Source organism: Solanum dulcamara, chromosome 10, assembly GCF_947179165.1.
Source record: "Solanum dulcamara chromosome 10, daSolDulc1.2, whole genome shotgun sequence".
Classification (NCBI taxonomy): Eukaryota; Viridiplantae; Streptophyta; class Magnoliopsida; order Solanales; family Solanaceae; genus Solanum; species Solanum dulcamara.
Window position 1 is genome coordinate 69,208,774 of NC_077246.1, and position 16,759 is coordinate 69,225,532.

At 32.7% G+C, this 16,759-nt stretch overlaps 1 protein-coding gene across 1 annotated transcript; it reads right to left on the reverse strand.

Annotated features, from left to right (window-relative positions):
* Positions 1–9,926: 9,926 nt before the first annotated feature.
* LOC129870775 (multiprotein-bridging factor 1c) lies at positions 9,927–10,694 on the reverse strand. Its single transcript, XM_055945637.1, has one exon. It carries the CDS (start codon positions 10,552–10,554, stop codon positions 10,111–10,113), a length of 444 nt encoding a protein of 147 aa, XP_055801612.1. The 5' UTR covers positions 10,555–10,694; the 3' UTR covers positions 9,927–10,110.
* Positions 10,695–16,759: the final 6,065 nt, after the last annotated feature.

Genomic DNA, 16,759 nt, shown 5'->3' on the forward strand with positions numbered 1-16,759 from the left:
ACATTCCTCAAAGCTTGATGTTTTCTCCTATATACAGATTAGTTGTTAACAGCCAAAGCAAAAAAGGTAAAAAGAAAAATGACAAAGAACACAAGGCAACTTTCCTTGCCCCTTTCGATCTTGAGCATCTGCCTCAGCACACAACACACAAACACCCAGACCCGCAACCACAACACACAAACTCCCAAACCCCAATTATCCAACAAAAGCTGAAAATGACATTTTTCTTTAAGAATATCAACTGAAAACACAGCAAACTATAGCCAAAACATACAAATACCCAATACCCAAAACCCAAAAATCATGAAACGCCCATCATAGTAAACAAGCTCAAAACCAGATTTGAAAGGAAGGAAACTTACCAAAAGCGAGCAAGCTAAAATTTCTAAATCTGTTGAGGGATTCCTGAAGTAGGTATACAGATGGCTAGAAAACAATAAACTTCAAAGTTGAATCTATAACTCCCACCAAAAAATTTTGAAGAATGTAAAGAGGTCAACCAAAAAGTAGTCAAAGTTGAATACACAAAGTGAAGAAATAACAATTATATAACAGAGAGTAATATACATTACCTATGATGAGAAAACCTAAATAGCAAGATCACACCGGCAATGTCGGATATCAATGGGTGTTCATCGGAGATGGGCGAGTGTGTTAGTTGTGTGTTTTCCAAAGGTCTTGACCATTTCATGGTCAATGAAAATGGCTTTAAGCCCTTCAAAAAAACAAAGTTAATGTTTCCAACTTTTTATTTTTAGATGACTTTAAGAACTTTATGACTTAAATTTAGCGTTTCAAATTGATAGTCAAACACCGCAATAAGCCAAAAAAAGCCTATAAGTTGATCAAACCAACTTATAAGCCCTTCCAAATGGACTCTAAGTTCGCCTCACTATTGAGCTTTCTCCATTATCTGATCAAAAGAAGAAAAAAACAGGTGTCCAACTAGTTAATAATTTATTCATATCTCAATATTATTTATAAAAGGCGAAATAGTCGGATAGATTTAAAATAATTATTACTTTTTAAAAAAGATCAAAAACAAAAAAATGTAAATAATTTTTTCTCACTTCTTTCTTCCTTTCCCTACCCCATCCAGCCCATTTCTTTTTCTCTTTCTTATCATCTTATACCTTCTTGGCTTCTTGCCCATCCAATCCCCATTTCTCTCTTTCTTCCTTTCCCAGTCTTTTTCAATTTCTTTTTTCTCTTTTTTTTATATTCTCTTTCTTCCTAGAGAATTGAAAATGTATTATTGTTGTAGATCTATTTTTTCTGCGTAATTTATAATTAATAAGGTGACAAAAATTTCAACAGTCTTAAAGAAAAAAAAGTAATTATTAAATGTCTTTTTGAAATTAAGTGAAATATATTATGTAAAATTGTGTACAAATATTAAAATATATTGAGATATTTTATTGATGATTTCTTGGCATTAATGGAGAAAAGAAATTTATTAAGAGTTGCAAATGATGAAAACATCAAGAAAAAATTGAAATTATGACTTTTAAGAACTTGAAAAACCTCGTCACGACTATAGAGTATGACGTCCCTGAAGAGGAAAAAAAGTAAAGAGAATGGAGATGGTGTTAATGGTTGTAGTGGGTTGGGGGAGGTGGAAGAAAAGTGGGAGAAATAACTATTTTATTTTATTTTTTAATATAGAAAACTTGTTATTTTTGTCTTTTATGGAATAACATTTTTGGTTAATAATTTAAAAATAGTTATGAAATAATTATGATATGGTACTAATATACCTGACATGGATATGACATGTCATATATATAAGAGAGAGTGAGTTACACACATGGCTGGAGGGGTGTAAAAGTCTCATTTAAATTGAGTTTAAGAGTTTAATTGACAAATAGTCAAGTAGAAGGGTCCACAATACAAACTCATACAAATACAAAGTTTCATAAGAATATTACGTCCTTATAAAAAATAGATGTTAATTTTTTTTATCCAAGAGATTTAATTAAAAATAACAATTTCAAGAGATTAATAATCTATTTTATTGTGTAAAATTGTCCTCTTAATTTTGGTGTCTTCATTCACAAATCCTCACACTCCATTATTCTCCTTTTCGTCAAAATCTTAGCTATTTCTTTCACTAACATCATTTGATCCTTAAAAATTACCACTCTACTAGACACTAGGTAGTACTTGTCTTCTTTGTTAATCCTGCCAATTTAAATGCTAAAATTGAAATGTTTGCAAGTTTTTATCAACTTTAAAGCTGCTCATCTACTATTCTAAAAAAATGTATTAGTTTCTTCCATAAATCTGATGAGTCTTTTCATTGAAGCAGACGTAAACTAAGATATCGAAACTTATAGTACTCAAATTATTGCGTCAATTTTAAAATTAGAAATAACCAATAAGCATTCTCAGCCTCAACACGGAGGATGATAAGATTCTCAAATTTCAAATCGATCAAATAAAATGAAGGATGATATGAAAAGTATGATCTCAGAGACATTGATGATAATTACGACAAGGAGACAAAATGGGAAAGTAAGTGAGAAAATTTTAAAAAGAGTATTGTTTTTACTCTTCTTTTCCTCTACCTCACTTTTTTCCTAACCCCTTTTAGTCAAATTTGGCATACTTAACTTTGGTTATAAATAGCCAACGAATGTATGCAATTCAACACACAAATCTAAAAAAATTATCTCTTTTTCTTTGCAATTTTCCTCTTTCTCCCTTTATTAAACTTTCTTTCTTTATTATCTATAAATTATTATTATTTCATAACATCTTATCAGTATGAAACTCTAATTTTTTAAGACAAATTAACTTCTATATTATGTATATCTATTGAAGAATTTAATTTTAGTTGTCTTTGCTATTTCTAAATTATTTTTTATCTCAATTTTTATCATGTTAAATTTATCCAAAATTGAGTCTGTGGTACTTGACATTATCGGAAAAAAATATTTATCATGGATCCTTGATGATGGAATTCACCTTAACGCTAAAGATTTTGGTGATACTATAAAACAAGAAAATAAAGCATCAAGTTAAGATAAAACGAAGACCATGATTTTTCTCTATCATTATATTAATGAAAGATTAAAAATTGAATATTTAACTGTGAAAGACTCTATTAAATTATGGACTAATTTGGAGTTTTGAAGATAAAATAACTGAATTTAGCTGTCATTTTTTATTTCTAATCAGCGAGCTTAAAAACTTTCTCCTTTCTCTGTTGTATTTGTTTGAATAAAGAAGAAAGAATGTCAAATTTGTGGACATTTGGTTGGTGAAAGTCAAGAAAAAAGTCTAATGATTTTCACACATTTTATCAAATATAGTAGCATAAATGTGTTCATAAGCACCAATCATGACTCTAAATTGCCTATAAATAAGCATATCCACCATTAACACATAACAATTAAAAAACTAGAGAAATACAAGTGAGAGTTGGAGAATTTACTCTTGAAGATCTCTTGGATGTAGTATTTTAGGTATTTTGGTTGTGTGAGAAAAATACTGTGTATTAATGACTAACAATTTTCATATAGTGAATATTTTTCTGAGTGATCCGTGGTTTTTTCTCTAATTGGAGAGTTTTCCACGTTAAATTTGTGTGTTTATTCTCTTAAATTTCTCTATTATTTTTTGCTTGAAAACGGTCTGAAAGGGACGAAAATTAATCTGTGCCTTTTTTTCAACAAATAGTATCAGAGCTTTTAGTGTAGAATAATTATTTTTGAAATTTTAGTATGTTCTGAGTTTGCAACTTTGTCTGATCTTTCACATCAAAAAAATTGAATTAGAATTATTATTTTCAAGCAGAATTTTCGTCCTGGTAGAGTAGTAGGTAGAGTTTACTATTCTGGTTGAGTTGCTTTGGCGTACTTGTATATTTGATAATAGTGAAAATAAGTATAATCTAAAGAGGTTCTGGCTAAAAAAAACTTGGTATTTAAGTATATCCGTTTTGATCCACATTTTTTTTCTAGGAATTAATTTAGTGGGCACTTTTTCATTGCTATTGTCCATTTATTAGTATTGTTAAGCATATGGGACTAGATTTGAGAAGCTTGGTTAGAGAATGAGTTTTGGAGCAGGTTGTGTGAAAAAATAAAGTCAAAACTGATGAAAAACTATCCACAAGTATTGTCAAAATCTGGTATGAATTAGTTAAGAGATAAAAAAAATTAGCAATGTTTCTCGAACTATGACAGTTGTGATTTATGACATGTATGATTACGGTGGAGATATAGCTTTAGTACTTTTGTGATTCTCTGTAGGGATCAAAAGAGGTGGTTAAAAATTCAAGTTTGGTCAAATGGTAAAAATAAACAAGAGGAATTGACTAGTGGAATTTTGAAAGTTTTGTGGACTAAAAATTTTGATCAACAACAAGTATACTCAAACAAAATAGGATTGTAAGAAGTTGTTCGGCAAAGACGCCGACTGTACACTGAAATAAGTATCCTTATGACATGTTCTCTAAGATTGTCATAATACAAGATGAAATAACTCTAGCGTGTCCATAATTTGTACAGACGCATTGATTGATAAGTGATGTAAAATATGTGGTGGAAAAGATGTCTATGGCTAATAAATTTTCGATAAATCAATAAAAGGATTGCACCATAAGTTATTAACAAGTTTTTCGACATTAGCCGAAATTGAAAATTTTGAAATTGGAAAGTAATTTCAAGTGAAAAATTTTGAATTGGTTTTTCAATCCAAATAAATGTACTCTTTATGTTAAGGGTATGATAATTCTTAATTGTAACACCCCCTAAAAAAATGTTGTATATTGTATTTCAATTCTCGACGAAAATGATACTACTTTTGTATTTGGGGCATAACTTTTTATAGAATGGTTTAAATTAGGTGATTCAAATTTCTAAATAACCCCAGCAGCATTACCTACATTTTTGTAGCTTAAGAATCCTAGGCTAAGTAGGTCAAATAAATTAATCTTTGTAAGACCTGGTGCTGTGATAAAATAAAGTATTTGTAGAAGAAAAATCATATCTCACCGTAGGATTCTCCAACTCAGTTAATTCTTGAACTACATGAAAGAAGACTTTTAGATCTACAATTCATATGAAAACATCAAATCCTAATTAGAAAGTTACAATATTCAAACATAGTTCCGAAAAAGGATATTTCGTAAAAAAAGATTCATCTCACCAACCATAGAAGATCTAGATGCATTTGACATCACTCATTACATCAATAGTTCTCCATTTGATATCACTCATGACATCACAATCCTCCATTAAATTTTTGAATTTTTCTTTATAATTATTTTAATTATTTTTAGGTCCCTCATACATACTTATAAATACCCACTTTATTTCATCATTTTGTTCATCAAGATTTGTCAAGCAACTCTTCTCTCTATACACTTCTTTACTCATTCTCAAAATATATATTTCTGTTGCTGAACATAAACCTACTTTAGATCCACCAGAGCATGCAGATCTACTTGACTACAAAGATAGAAGTTGGTAGCAACAGAACTCTTAGTTCTTAGTAGTGTAGAAATACTATTCCGGTGATTCATATATTTCGGGTAGTACACAAAATGCTCTGGCGAGGAGAAAAGGCTAAGATTCAAGAGTGTTCATTAAGTCTTTTAATTTTGAGTAAAACTTCGAATTCCTGATATGTAAGGCTTCAATGAGAGTATTCCTTCCACTCTCATTTCTAAATTATTTTGATTATGTGATAAATTATGTTTATTACCCAAATATTTTCAATCTTTACTCGAAGGTATGTGGGTGTTTATCCATGGATTCTTCAACCTATGTAGTCCAAAATTCTTTCAACTAAATTTCTTGAATTCAAATAAGATTTTCTTATGACTAATTCTTATTTCTACTTAATAGCATGAATCGTGATTAAACTAATGATTATTAGTCTATTTTGATGCAAAACAATTTCATATGTATGAATTGATGACTTGCAAGTATTTTCTCTATTTATCTCTACTTATCCCTTTAAAGCATGATTTTTAATTAATAGATTTCAAAATATTTATGCATAATTTCATTTACATACATGTTTGAAAGTTGAAGTGATTTTAACCCACCTAATTTTACTATATGTTCAATGAAATTTGACTTGAAAGTTTTGACTCCAAATAAATATACATGAAAGCAATTTCTATGATTAAAAGTCTTATAAAAGGCAGAACCCATCGGTGACCCATCAAAGTTGGCACCAACTTTCACTTAGACACCTCAACTAAGCTTTGTTCATTTTAGACACCTCAAGTAAGGTTCCGATGTGTCATTTTGATACTTTTTTTACAATTATTCAAATATCTAAAGTGTGTAATACACTTGCCGCTGATGTATCAAAGTGATCAATTAAATGAAGAAACGTGACAGATATATCAAAAATAATTTTAAAATAATGATTTTTGATTAGAAAAAAATGGTCATTAACTTCATTTAATTGGTCACTTTGACACATCAGCGGCAAGTGTATTACACACACTTTAGATATTTGGGTGATTATAAAAAAAATGTCAAAATGACACATCGAAACCTTACTTGAGGTGTCTAAAATGAACAAAGCTTAGTTGAGGTGTCTAAGTAAAAGTTGGTATCAACTTTGAGGGGCCACCGATGGGTTAGGCCCTTATAAAATAAAAGAATGATGAAATGTTATGAATGATAGATTCTTTATGCTATAAGGACAATTCTTGCATAATTGAATCTCTAAATGTTTTAATGAGTTATTCCACCGAATGTGATGTTTTGAATTCTCAAGCTACATGCTATGACTATTTGAAAGTATTAAACTATTATGTGGAATTGACTTAGCACTGAATAGAGCATTGAGGTGAGATTCGGTAAGTGAATCTTAGTAGCAACTCCTTGTCTCATTAAATATGTGCCAACATAGGAGCCCTTGTAGGCTTAGACTAATGGATCCATGAAAGCCCTTAAGTTAAAGTTAAAGAATGAATGTAAAGTTGACGGAGTTCTACCCTAGGAAAGTAGACTCTCCGGCCAACATAGGGGTTATGTTGGATTTCATTTAATAGCTCACATGGCCTTAATGTCAGTTATAGTCAACTTTTCATAAATGAACATTTTAAATGTTATTTACATGATTACTTATGCATATATATATATATATATATATATATATATATATATATATATATATATATGTGTGTGTGATTTAAATGATATCTACTTGATTACTCATGCATGCACTCATTGTTGACACATAATTTTGATATTCCACAACGTAAATTAGCTATCGAGTTTCTTTAAATTTTGAACATTTTTGAAATAATTAGTTTTTATAAAAACAAAGATATTTTTCATGTTATTCTTAACTATTTTTATCTTTTTATAAATTTTAGTATAATATACATATATCTATATAATTATATCTTTGATTACTATTTATGTGGTTATTCGAAAATTATCTCAAAAGATTTTATTTTTTACTAAATACAATGTTAGTTAGATTAGTTTAATTATACTTTGTATTTTTGAATTGTTTTTGTTTTTTCTATAAAAAAAAATTAAAAAATCTCATTCTCCCCCATCGAAAATTCATTAAAAAATTTGGAGTTTTTGAAACCTATATAAAAGATCATATTCTCATTAAGAAGAGGGTAGAAGTGAGAGGTTTTATAGCCATCCAAAGTTATAATTTTTTTTTATTTGGCTAGAATTTTGGACTCTTGACCCCAACCTAAAAATTGTGAAATTTTCTATCTTTCAATCTATATTTTTCTTCGAAGAAAATACGAGATTGAAGTCAAAATTTAGGTTAAGAACAAAGTTCTTATATAACGTCGAATCCATGAAGGTTCGAGTCTATTTTTTTTTTTGTTGATTGAAGTTCCGTCAAGCTCTTGGGTGTTGGTGAAATCGTCTTCCGCTCGTCTTCAGTCTTGCTGCCCGGAAAGAGGTGGAAAAAAGTATATATATATATATATATATATATATATAGTCCGATATGCATGAAAACAATATTGTATACACTGATATACAGTGTATATATAGTCTGATATACAACAGATACAGAAAACAAACAAGTGGTATACAGTTTGATATACAGAAATAATGTTATATACAGTATATATACAATCTGATATACAGTGGAATTGGGCTTAAGGCCCAAAACGCAGATGACCCAACAACTTAGTCCAGACGTACATAAACTAAGTGTCTAGCCATATTTTCATGTGTTATTATTATTTATTCATATTAATTTGGGCTGTAATAATTTATATACTTATGTTATTTATGCTTGCTTAGATATTAATTTTAATTCATTTTAACTCAATTAGATTCTCCTAAAGATAAATCAATTCATGTTAATTTACTTTTTAAATGATTTTCTACCTTAGTCATTTGGTAAAGTTTTACTTTTTTTTTATATACGTGTATATTAATTTCAATGTTTAAGTTTAATCATTTATTTTTTTAAAATAATAATTTAAAGTCTTTATTTTCTAGTAAATTATTGTTTTCAAAAGTTAATCAAATAATTTTTCAAATCGTCGAGCGCCCCGGGACGGGAGTGGGGACGACCCTACGCGCAGGCAACAACAGCACCGGCTCTATGAAGTCAGAATCGAATCTTTCTGTTGGTTGTGCTCCAGCTCACTCAAGAATGGGACGTGCGTTAGCGGCCACTTTCAATGCTCGCACCTTCTCAAATTGGAAATAAGAACCTCTTACCAATTTTTTCTAATTTTAAGACTTAAATCTGTTAGAGTCTTTAAAATTCAAGTTTTTTGTTTTTTTTTTTAAAATTAAGTGGTGACTCTCTTTTCTAAAATTGATTTTTCTCTAAAAAATTTAAATTAATTTTAAACCGTCTTTTTCCGACATAACACTCATTTATGTACTTTACCTTATAAATGTCCTAAATGTTTTACTTTGTAGTTCATGCCTACATACCTAGTACATTCAAAGTACTAACACATATTTTCTTGCCTACATGACATTGATATCACCTTATAGGGATGGTGCTCCTCCTCGTTCTCCTCCTCGTGGCAAGTTGAGATTTCGTTTTAAAGCTACTTTTGGTGAGTTTTCATGTTTCGAGAATAATACTCTTTTATCTTTCTAGTTTATGATATGTTGACACTTACTATGACATTTCTTTTCATTATGATTAAAGGTGAGTTAAGGACTTGTTTTAGTCCCATTAAATTTAAATGTTAGAGATATTATTGAATATATGTAAGTTGAAAAATTATTATTATAATTTCCGTTTGTTTATTTATTATTATTATCTATGAAAGACTAAAAGAATGTCAAGAAGCTTATTTGAGGTATTTTCGAGTTCTTCATTCGTCATATCATATCTAGGCCCTAAATTTGGATCATGACATTAATATTAGAGTTATGATTATCGACAATAGACTATATGAAGTTGCAAGAGTTTAGAATATTGATTCTATTATATGTAGCTACATAACTGCAAAAGCCAATAAATTATATTTTTTTCAAAGGTGGAAATTTATTGTATTTATTTGAATAATAATAAAAAAAAGAATATCAAAATTATAGACATTTAATTGGTGAAAGTTAAAAAAATAAAATAATAATTTACACATTTTATCAAATATAATAATATATTGCCTATAAATAAACACCTCCATCGTAAACACATTACAACAACAAATCTAAAAAAATAGATATAAAAATTAGAGAATTTTCTCTTAGGTATATTATTAATATTATATATTATATAATTTTTATATAGTAAATATTTTTCCAAATGATCGCGTTTTTTTCTTCAATTAAAAAATTTTCCACATTAATTTTGTGTTTTTATTCTTTTAAATTTCACTTAAATTTCTCTATTATTTTTTTTCTCGAAAACAATCCGCAAAGAGCGAAAATTAATCAGCGTCTTTTTCCCAAATTTCTTCCGTGCTTTCCGTCTAGTATCTTAAATTCGACAACTCTCATGACTACGAGATAGAAATATTTTGCCAGAGAAAAGAGTATACCATTAAAAAAGAGAACCATTAACATTATTAACACGTACTTTTTTTACATAGCCATAAGTTTGAAAAGTTACAGAGCCATTAACTAATTATAAGTATCAGTCGATATATACATTGAAGTCCGACTCTCAACACAAATAAAACACTTCTCACTTGTGATTTTTACCTCTAAGTTTAACACCAAGCACTTTCTCCATTTTCCCCAATACGAGTTGATTAGGCACCGCCTTACCATTCTCATACTCAGTAACAACTTGCGTCCGTTCATTTATCTTCTTCGCTAAATCAGCTTGACTCATCTTCTTCTCAATCCTTGCTTTCTGTATCGCTTGTCTCACATCTACCGGTACTTTCTCAAGCGCCGCCGGTTCCGCCGCCTCATCTAGCTTCCTCACATTAACAGCAGCCGCTGCCGCCGTTGCCTTTTTGTTCAAACCGGCGTCGAATTTCTTCACCGTTTGAATCTGAGCTCCGGTTCGCAATGCCTTGTTCACTGTTTTCGGATCTCTCAGGTCTTGTGCCTTCATCTTTGGCTTGTGCAGCACGATTGGCTCCCACTCTTGTTTCAATCCGCCTGTTGATCGCATCGGCATCTTCAATCGATCAATCAATAAATTGAAATGGATGTGATTCGATCAATTGATAGTGGTTTTAGTTAGTGGTTTTAGTTAGTTGAAAATGAGTTTGGATTAGGGAAGAAACGGGAGAGAGTACGAAGAATATATATAGTGGAGTGGCAATCTGGAAGGTTCTGGTAAAATGTGGATCTTATAATAATTTTTTAAAAAATGAAGGGTGTCTGGAAGGGTCTTGAGAGTCGGTTAAATTATTTTTTAAAAAAACGAAATAATAATAATAATAATAAAAATCTTTAAGGATAATAATTCTGACATATAGCCAATCGATAAAAATAATTATCAAAAAAATAGTCATTTGTTGTACAAGTATGTATAGTCAGTGTATATTTCATGTATAGTCGAGCTTTATTCAATTTTTGAATGTATCATAATGTATATATTCAGTTTATAACTTATATATAAATAATGTAAATAAAATATAAATATATTTGTTAGAAACTAATTAATTTATTGTATATATCTGAAATTGTCTCTAAAGATTTTTAGCTTGAACTTGTTCGCCAAGAATAATAATAGACCAATTTTTGTATATCTTGGAGTCCACACAAAGTAGTTTTAGAAAATTTTACTTCCTTTATTTTAATTTGTTTGTCTTATTATAAAACTTAAATAAATAAATAAGAATTTTGCTAAAAAGATGATACATTTTTTCCAAAATAAACTAAAAAAGAAATTAATAAACAAATTGACATTAAATAAGTTATACACTTTTTGACAAAAAGATTTATATTTTTCGAGAAGTTACGAAGGACACATATAATTATTAAAGTGGAAAGTTAATTAGTTAAGCATTGTATGGGATGGTGGGCACTTTTAAGTTAAAGAAATGAAGGACTAGTGTCATGACCCGCCACTTGATCATGAAGACGGAGGAAAGATCTAGAGTCTTGGAGAGGTTAATAGAAGACTCTAGAATGTTCAAGAGAAATCTTGAAGAAGGTAGAAGAACCCAGAGTCTTGGAGAGGTTAGTGAAAGACTCTAGATTCTTGTAGAAGCTTGTAGAGAAGTCTTGAAAGACTTGGAATTCTTTAGAGTGTAAAGAGAGTTCTAGAGTAGGGACTTCTTTGTAAATATGGAAGGACTTGTATAGTAATTTTTATTTACACTTAAGCCCCTTAGGAGTAGTATAAATAGAAGGGGCCATTTATTTGTAAACCATCGAGAGATCAAGCAAACAAGTATTCTTCCAAGCAATACAAAAGCCTTCTTCATAAAAGCTCTCTTGTCTTTCTTACAATCTAGCGTTCCCTTAGCGATCTAGTCTTGAAGGCTTACTTGAGCTTACAAGATCGTGAAAGATTCGTGAGTAAGTTGTCAAGTGCCGCACGGAAGTCTTAGTGGAAGTCTAAGTCCGTGACAACGTGGTATCAGAGCGAGGTTCTACTAAGGGATATGGCAAGTGAGGGAGACATCAACGTCACTACCACCACCAACGTCAAGCAAGATGTTGGAAGGAAGCACCGCAAGGGAAGGAAAAACTCTAAGAGAAATAAGGAGGTGCCGCCTGAGCCTACACCAAGCGAGGCCCTAACATCCTACTCACCCTCGGCCACTGAGGTGAGTGACGATGAGCGAGGCGAGGAGCCCGTGGACGTCACGCCCGGCATGGAGTGGATTGCAAGGGTGGATGCTGCCCGGCAAGCAGTGGAGATATTAGGCAAGCGCTTGAACAAGGTCGACGGCAAGTTCAAGTCTCTAGAGGAGTTCACCCTTGAGGAGAACGACAACATCTGGAAGGAATTGAAGGTGCGCAAGGCTGCCGAGTACGAGATGAAGGAGGTGATCACTTCCTTGGAGTGTCGGCTCATGGACGCGCTAAGCATGATGGAGACCATGAAGGCCGAGATGGCAGCACTCAAGGGAGATGTGGAAACGGGAAGATGCGTGGCGTCCAGCGCGGACAGGGAGGCCAAGATTGAGGCTCCCAAGCCACCTATGTTCAAAGGTGCCCGTGAGGCACAGGAGGTGGAGAACTTCCTTTGGCACTTGGAGAATTACTTCAAGTGTAACAAAGTGAAGAGTGACGAGACGAGAATCAACACGGTTGTGCTATACCTCTCGGAGATGGCCATGTTGTGGTGGAAGCGCAAGGATTCTGAGATAGGGAAGGGTCTTTGCACAATCAACACCTGGGAGCAGTTCCGGAATGAGTTCAAGAAGGCCTTCTTCCCTAACAATGTCATCTATGAGGCCAAACGCAAGTTTCGGGAATTGAAGCAAACGGGTAGCATACGAGCCTATGTGAAGGAGTTCACTACTCTCACACTTCAGATTCCCAACCTCACGGATGAAGACATGCTCTTCCACTTCATGGATGGACTACAGAGTTGGGCCAAGACAGAGTTGGAGCGTCGCCAAGTCAGCACCATCGATGAAGCCATCACACAAGCCGAAACTTTGACAGACTTCAGACATGACAAGCATGATCGAGGAAGAGAAGACGAGATGAGAGGTAGTCATGACCAAGGTGGGGGAGATTGTGAAGAGAAACAACCTCATCCCAAAAACTACGACTACTATAAGTCCGATGGTAAGAAGGCTGGACGACAAGGCAATGCCGACAGAAAGGCACAGAATGCGAAGGGGAATGGATGCTACATATGCGGAGGGCCACATGGCTATGCAAGGTGTCCTGAACTGAAGAACCTTGGTGCCATCCTACGGGAATGGAAGGGGAAAGATGCACAAGGGCAAGAGCAAGGTTCAGACACAACGCAATTGGGCCTGATTGGACTATCGCAAAGCAATCAGGAAAGCCGAAGGAGTACGGCGCACAATATGTAGACATCATGATCAATGGACGACCCGCTCGTGCAATGGTTGACACAGGTGCAGAGGCCAACATAATGACCAAGTCAGCAGCTATGAAGTTGGGGCTAAGTTATAGTCCAAGTGACGCCTGCCTCAGGACGGTTAATGCACCCCTTACACCTGTGTGCGGAGTCGCTCAAAGAGTAGACATCACATTGGGCAAGTGGCGAGGTAAGACCAACTTTACCGTCGCTCTCTTAGATATCTTTGATATCGTCCTTGGGCAGGAGTTCTTCCAGCGATGCCATACGGTGATCGACCCCTACCTCCAACAACTCGTGGTTATGGAGCAAGAGGGATCATGTATGGTGCCCCTAGTCAAGGTGTCGAAGATGGAAGGACCAACCCAACTTTCGGCCATGCAGCTTGAGAAGGGCCTAGAGGAGGGAGTACCGACGTACATAGACACCATTGCGAGTTTGAGTGAAGACAATGGTGCTAGAGAGGCATTGCCACCTTGCATGAAGAAGGGCGTGATGCCGAAGAAGTTGCCAAGACAGTTGCCTCTAAAGTGCCAAAAAGAACGGAGACCAGTATTGACTGAACCAAGCAGGAATAGGGACAACAGTCCGCTGCCATTTTCCTCGTCCACTAGAAGGGACAATCTCTGGAAGAGGCCATATAAGAATGGCATGAAGACTTGTGGCAGTTTCAAGACTAAGTCCGGAGACTTTGTAGCAGCAGTGCGCCGAGGTCGTCGCCATATCAGGTGGGAGAGAGTGTCATGACCCGCCACTTGATCATGAAGACGGAGGAAAGATCTAGAGTCTTGGAGAGGTTAATAGAAGACTCTAGAATGTTCAAGAGAAATCTTGAAGAAGGTAGAAGAACCCAGAGTCTTGGAGAGGTTAGTGAAAGACTCTAGATTCTTGTAGAAGCTTGTAGAGAAGTCTTGAAAGACTTGGAATTCTCTAGAGTGTAAAGAGAGTTCTAGAGTAGGGACTTCTTTGTAAATATGGAAGGACTTGTATAGTAATTTTTATTTACACTTAAGCCCCTTAGGAGTAGTATAAATAGAAGGGGCCATTTATTTGTAAACCATCGAGAGATCAAGCAAACAAGTATTCTTCCAAGCAATACAAAAACCTTCTTCATAAAAGCTCTCTTGTCTTTCTTACAATCTAGCGTTCCCTTAGCGATCTAGTCTTGAAGGCTTACTTGAGCTTACAAGATCGTGAAAGATTCGTGAGTAAGTTGTCAAGTGCCGCACGGAAATCTTAGTGGAAGTCTAAGTCCGTGACACTAGGTCGTCAAAAAATCTTAGATCGGGCACCTTTTTTTAATTTTTTTTTATCAAATTGTACAATTTATATTTTTATATTTTTAATTATTCCTTATCATTTATAAAAATTTTAAAAATTCCTCTTATGATACATATGAATAACGCTGATATATTGCGATTTGATACATAAATCATTTTCATGATACATCGCTAGTTGATATAAATCAAACACACAATGTATCAGTAAAACATAAGTTTTACTGTTATTTTTATTGTGTTCATGATATATCAGGTGTTATAAGCTGATTCATAAATTTTATTGATATTACAATGTTTGATTTGTATCAACTAACGATGTATTATGAAAAAAAATTATGTATCAAATCGCGATGTATCATCGTCATTCGTACGTATCAGAAATTTGGAAAAAAAAAAGAAAATTTAGATAATTACCAAAAAAATCGAAATAAATTATAATTGAATATAACACAAGACATGATTTCCAGATATTTTTTTACATTGTAATTATTGTTTTTTTCGACTTTTTTTTTACAAAATTTACAACTTCACAATATTTGTCCTATCACTCGTTAGGTTACAATGTTTTGGATTAGCTAACATATGCTACGTGAGTTATATATGCAAGAATCAACTGTTCCACGGAATAAGATGGATGATGTATTATGATCAAATCTTATTCTTGCATTCTTCCCAACTTTGCCAAATGATCCGCACAGTTGTTTCCTTGTCTCAAAGTATGGATTAGACCAATTCCAAGTTTGGATGTGAGACTCTTGCATTTTTTCATCACAACGTGATCTGGGTGATTTTCAGCGACGTTTTTACTTAGCAACATTAGGGAACACTTGAATCTGTTTCGATGATGACTTTCTTCAGATTATAAGTCTTCGCTAGGATCAAACTGTTATGTATAGCCCATAACTCCACCGTAAGACCTAGTCAGTTGCCATTTTCATCTCGCGCAACCCCTTCAAACCCCGCTAATTCCGAATTAGGTGTAAAACTTTCATCGATATTGATTTTAATATGCTCCTTAGGTGGAAAAGTCCATCTAACATAAATAGATTCTCTGTTGATTATAGAATTTTTACTAAACTGAATTTGATAGTTTCAGTAATTTGGATGCACGTACTGTGTAGCCATGAAATTTTGTAATCAATACAAACTCTAATAATAAGCAACACTCTCTCTCTATATATATGTATATATATAAGTGAAGAAGAGTGACGAGTAAGAATATGAAAAAAAAACTAATCAACTTACAAATTTACGATATTATTTTATCCTAATCCATATAGGTTAAGTTTAGGAATAAAACGAAACTAATGGAATATTTAATCCCAGTTTATATGGGTTTGGAAGAAAGATTTTATTTAAAGGTAAAAGTTTCCTTAGGTTAATGTGTTAAATATTAGGATTCCTTACATGATTCAAATAAGGAAACATTTAATAATAAAATTTTAACTAATTTTAAATTAAAATCCTATATTATTATATTAAAAAATAAAATAGTAAATTTTGGCAAAACAAAATAGTTATGTAATGCACTAATACGACATGGATCAAAAAGTATAAAAATCACCATCCATCTCACAAAAATTCATAAAACTCTAAACTCCATTAAAACAAACGAGCCCAAATGATTATAAGTTTTATAGGTCGGTAGGTTGAATGGAATTTGATAGTGGTGGAGCCATGTGTATTTGAGTGGTGTCTTCATAAAAAAATTACACTATGTAGCTAGGTAAAAATATTGTTTCATGCATATATATTATATATTGATATCGCTTACTTTTTTGTATTTTAACGCCCCTTGATAAAAAATTTGACACCGCTATTGATCTCGCTTATTCCTCTTCGTTATTAGTTGTATTACTTTTGTGGTTTCTTTGTCCTTTGAGTTTGGTTATTATTTGTGGGTTTTTTATATTTTGATTATCATTGAATCTTGCAATGACTATTGTTTAGGATGATTTGTTAGATTATCTGTAACATTTTATCATGACTCCCTTCATTTATGTTATTTCTTTCGCTATACTATTTTGGACTTTTTTCTTGAGTCGAGGGTCTATCTGAAATAACCTATCTGCCTCTAAGGTAGTTGT

Bases quoted from the DNA above. Each gene is read 5' to 3' on its own strand.
- LOC129870775 (XM_055945637.1), bottom strand. From the start codon at position 10,554: ATGCCGATGCGATCAACAGGCGGATTGAAACAAGAGTGGGAGCCAATC.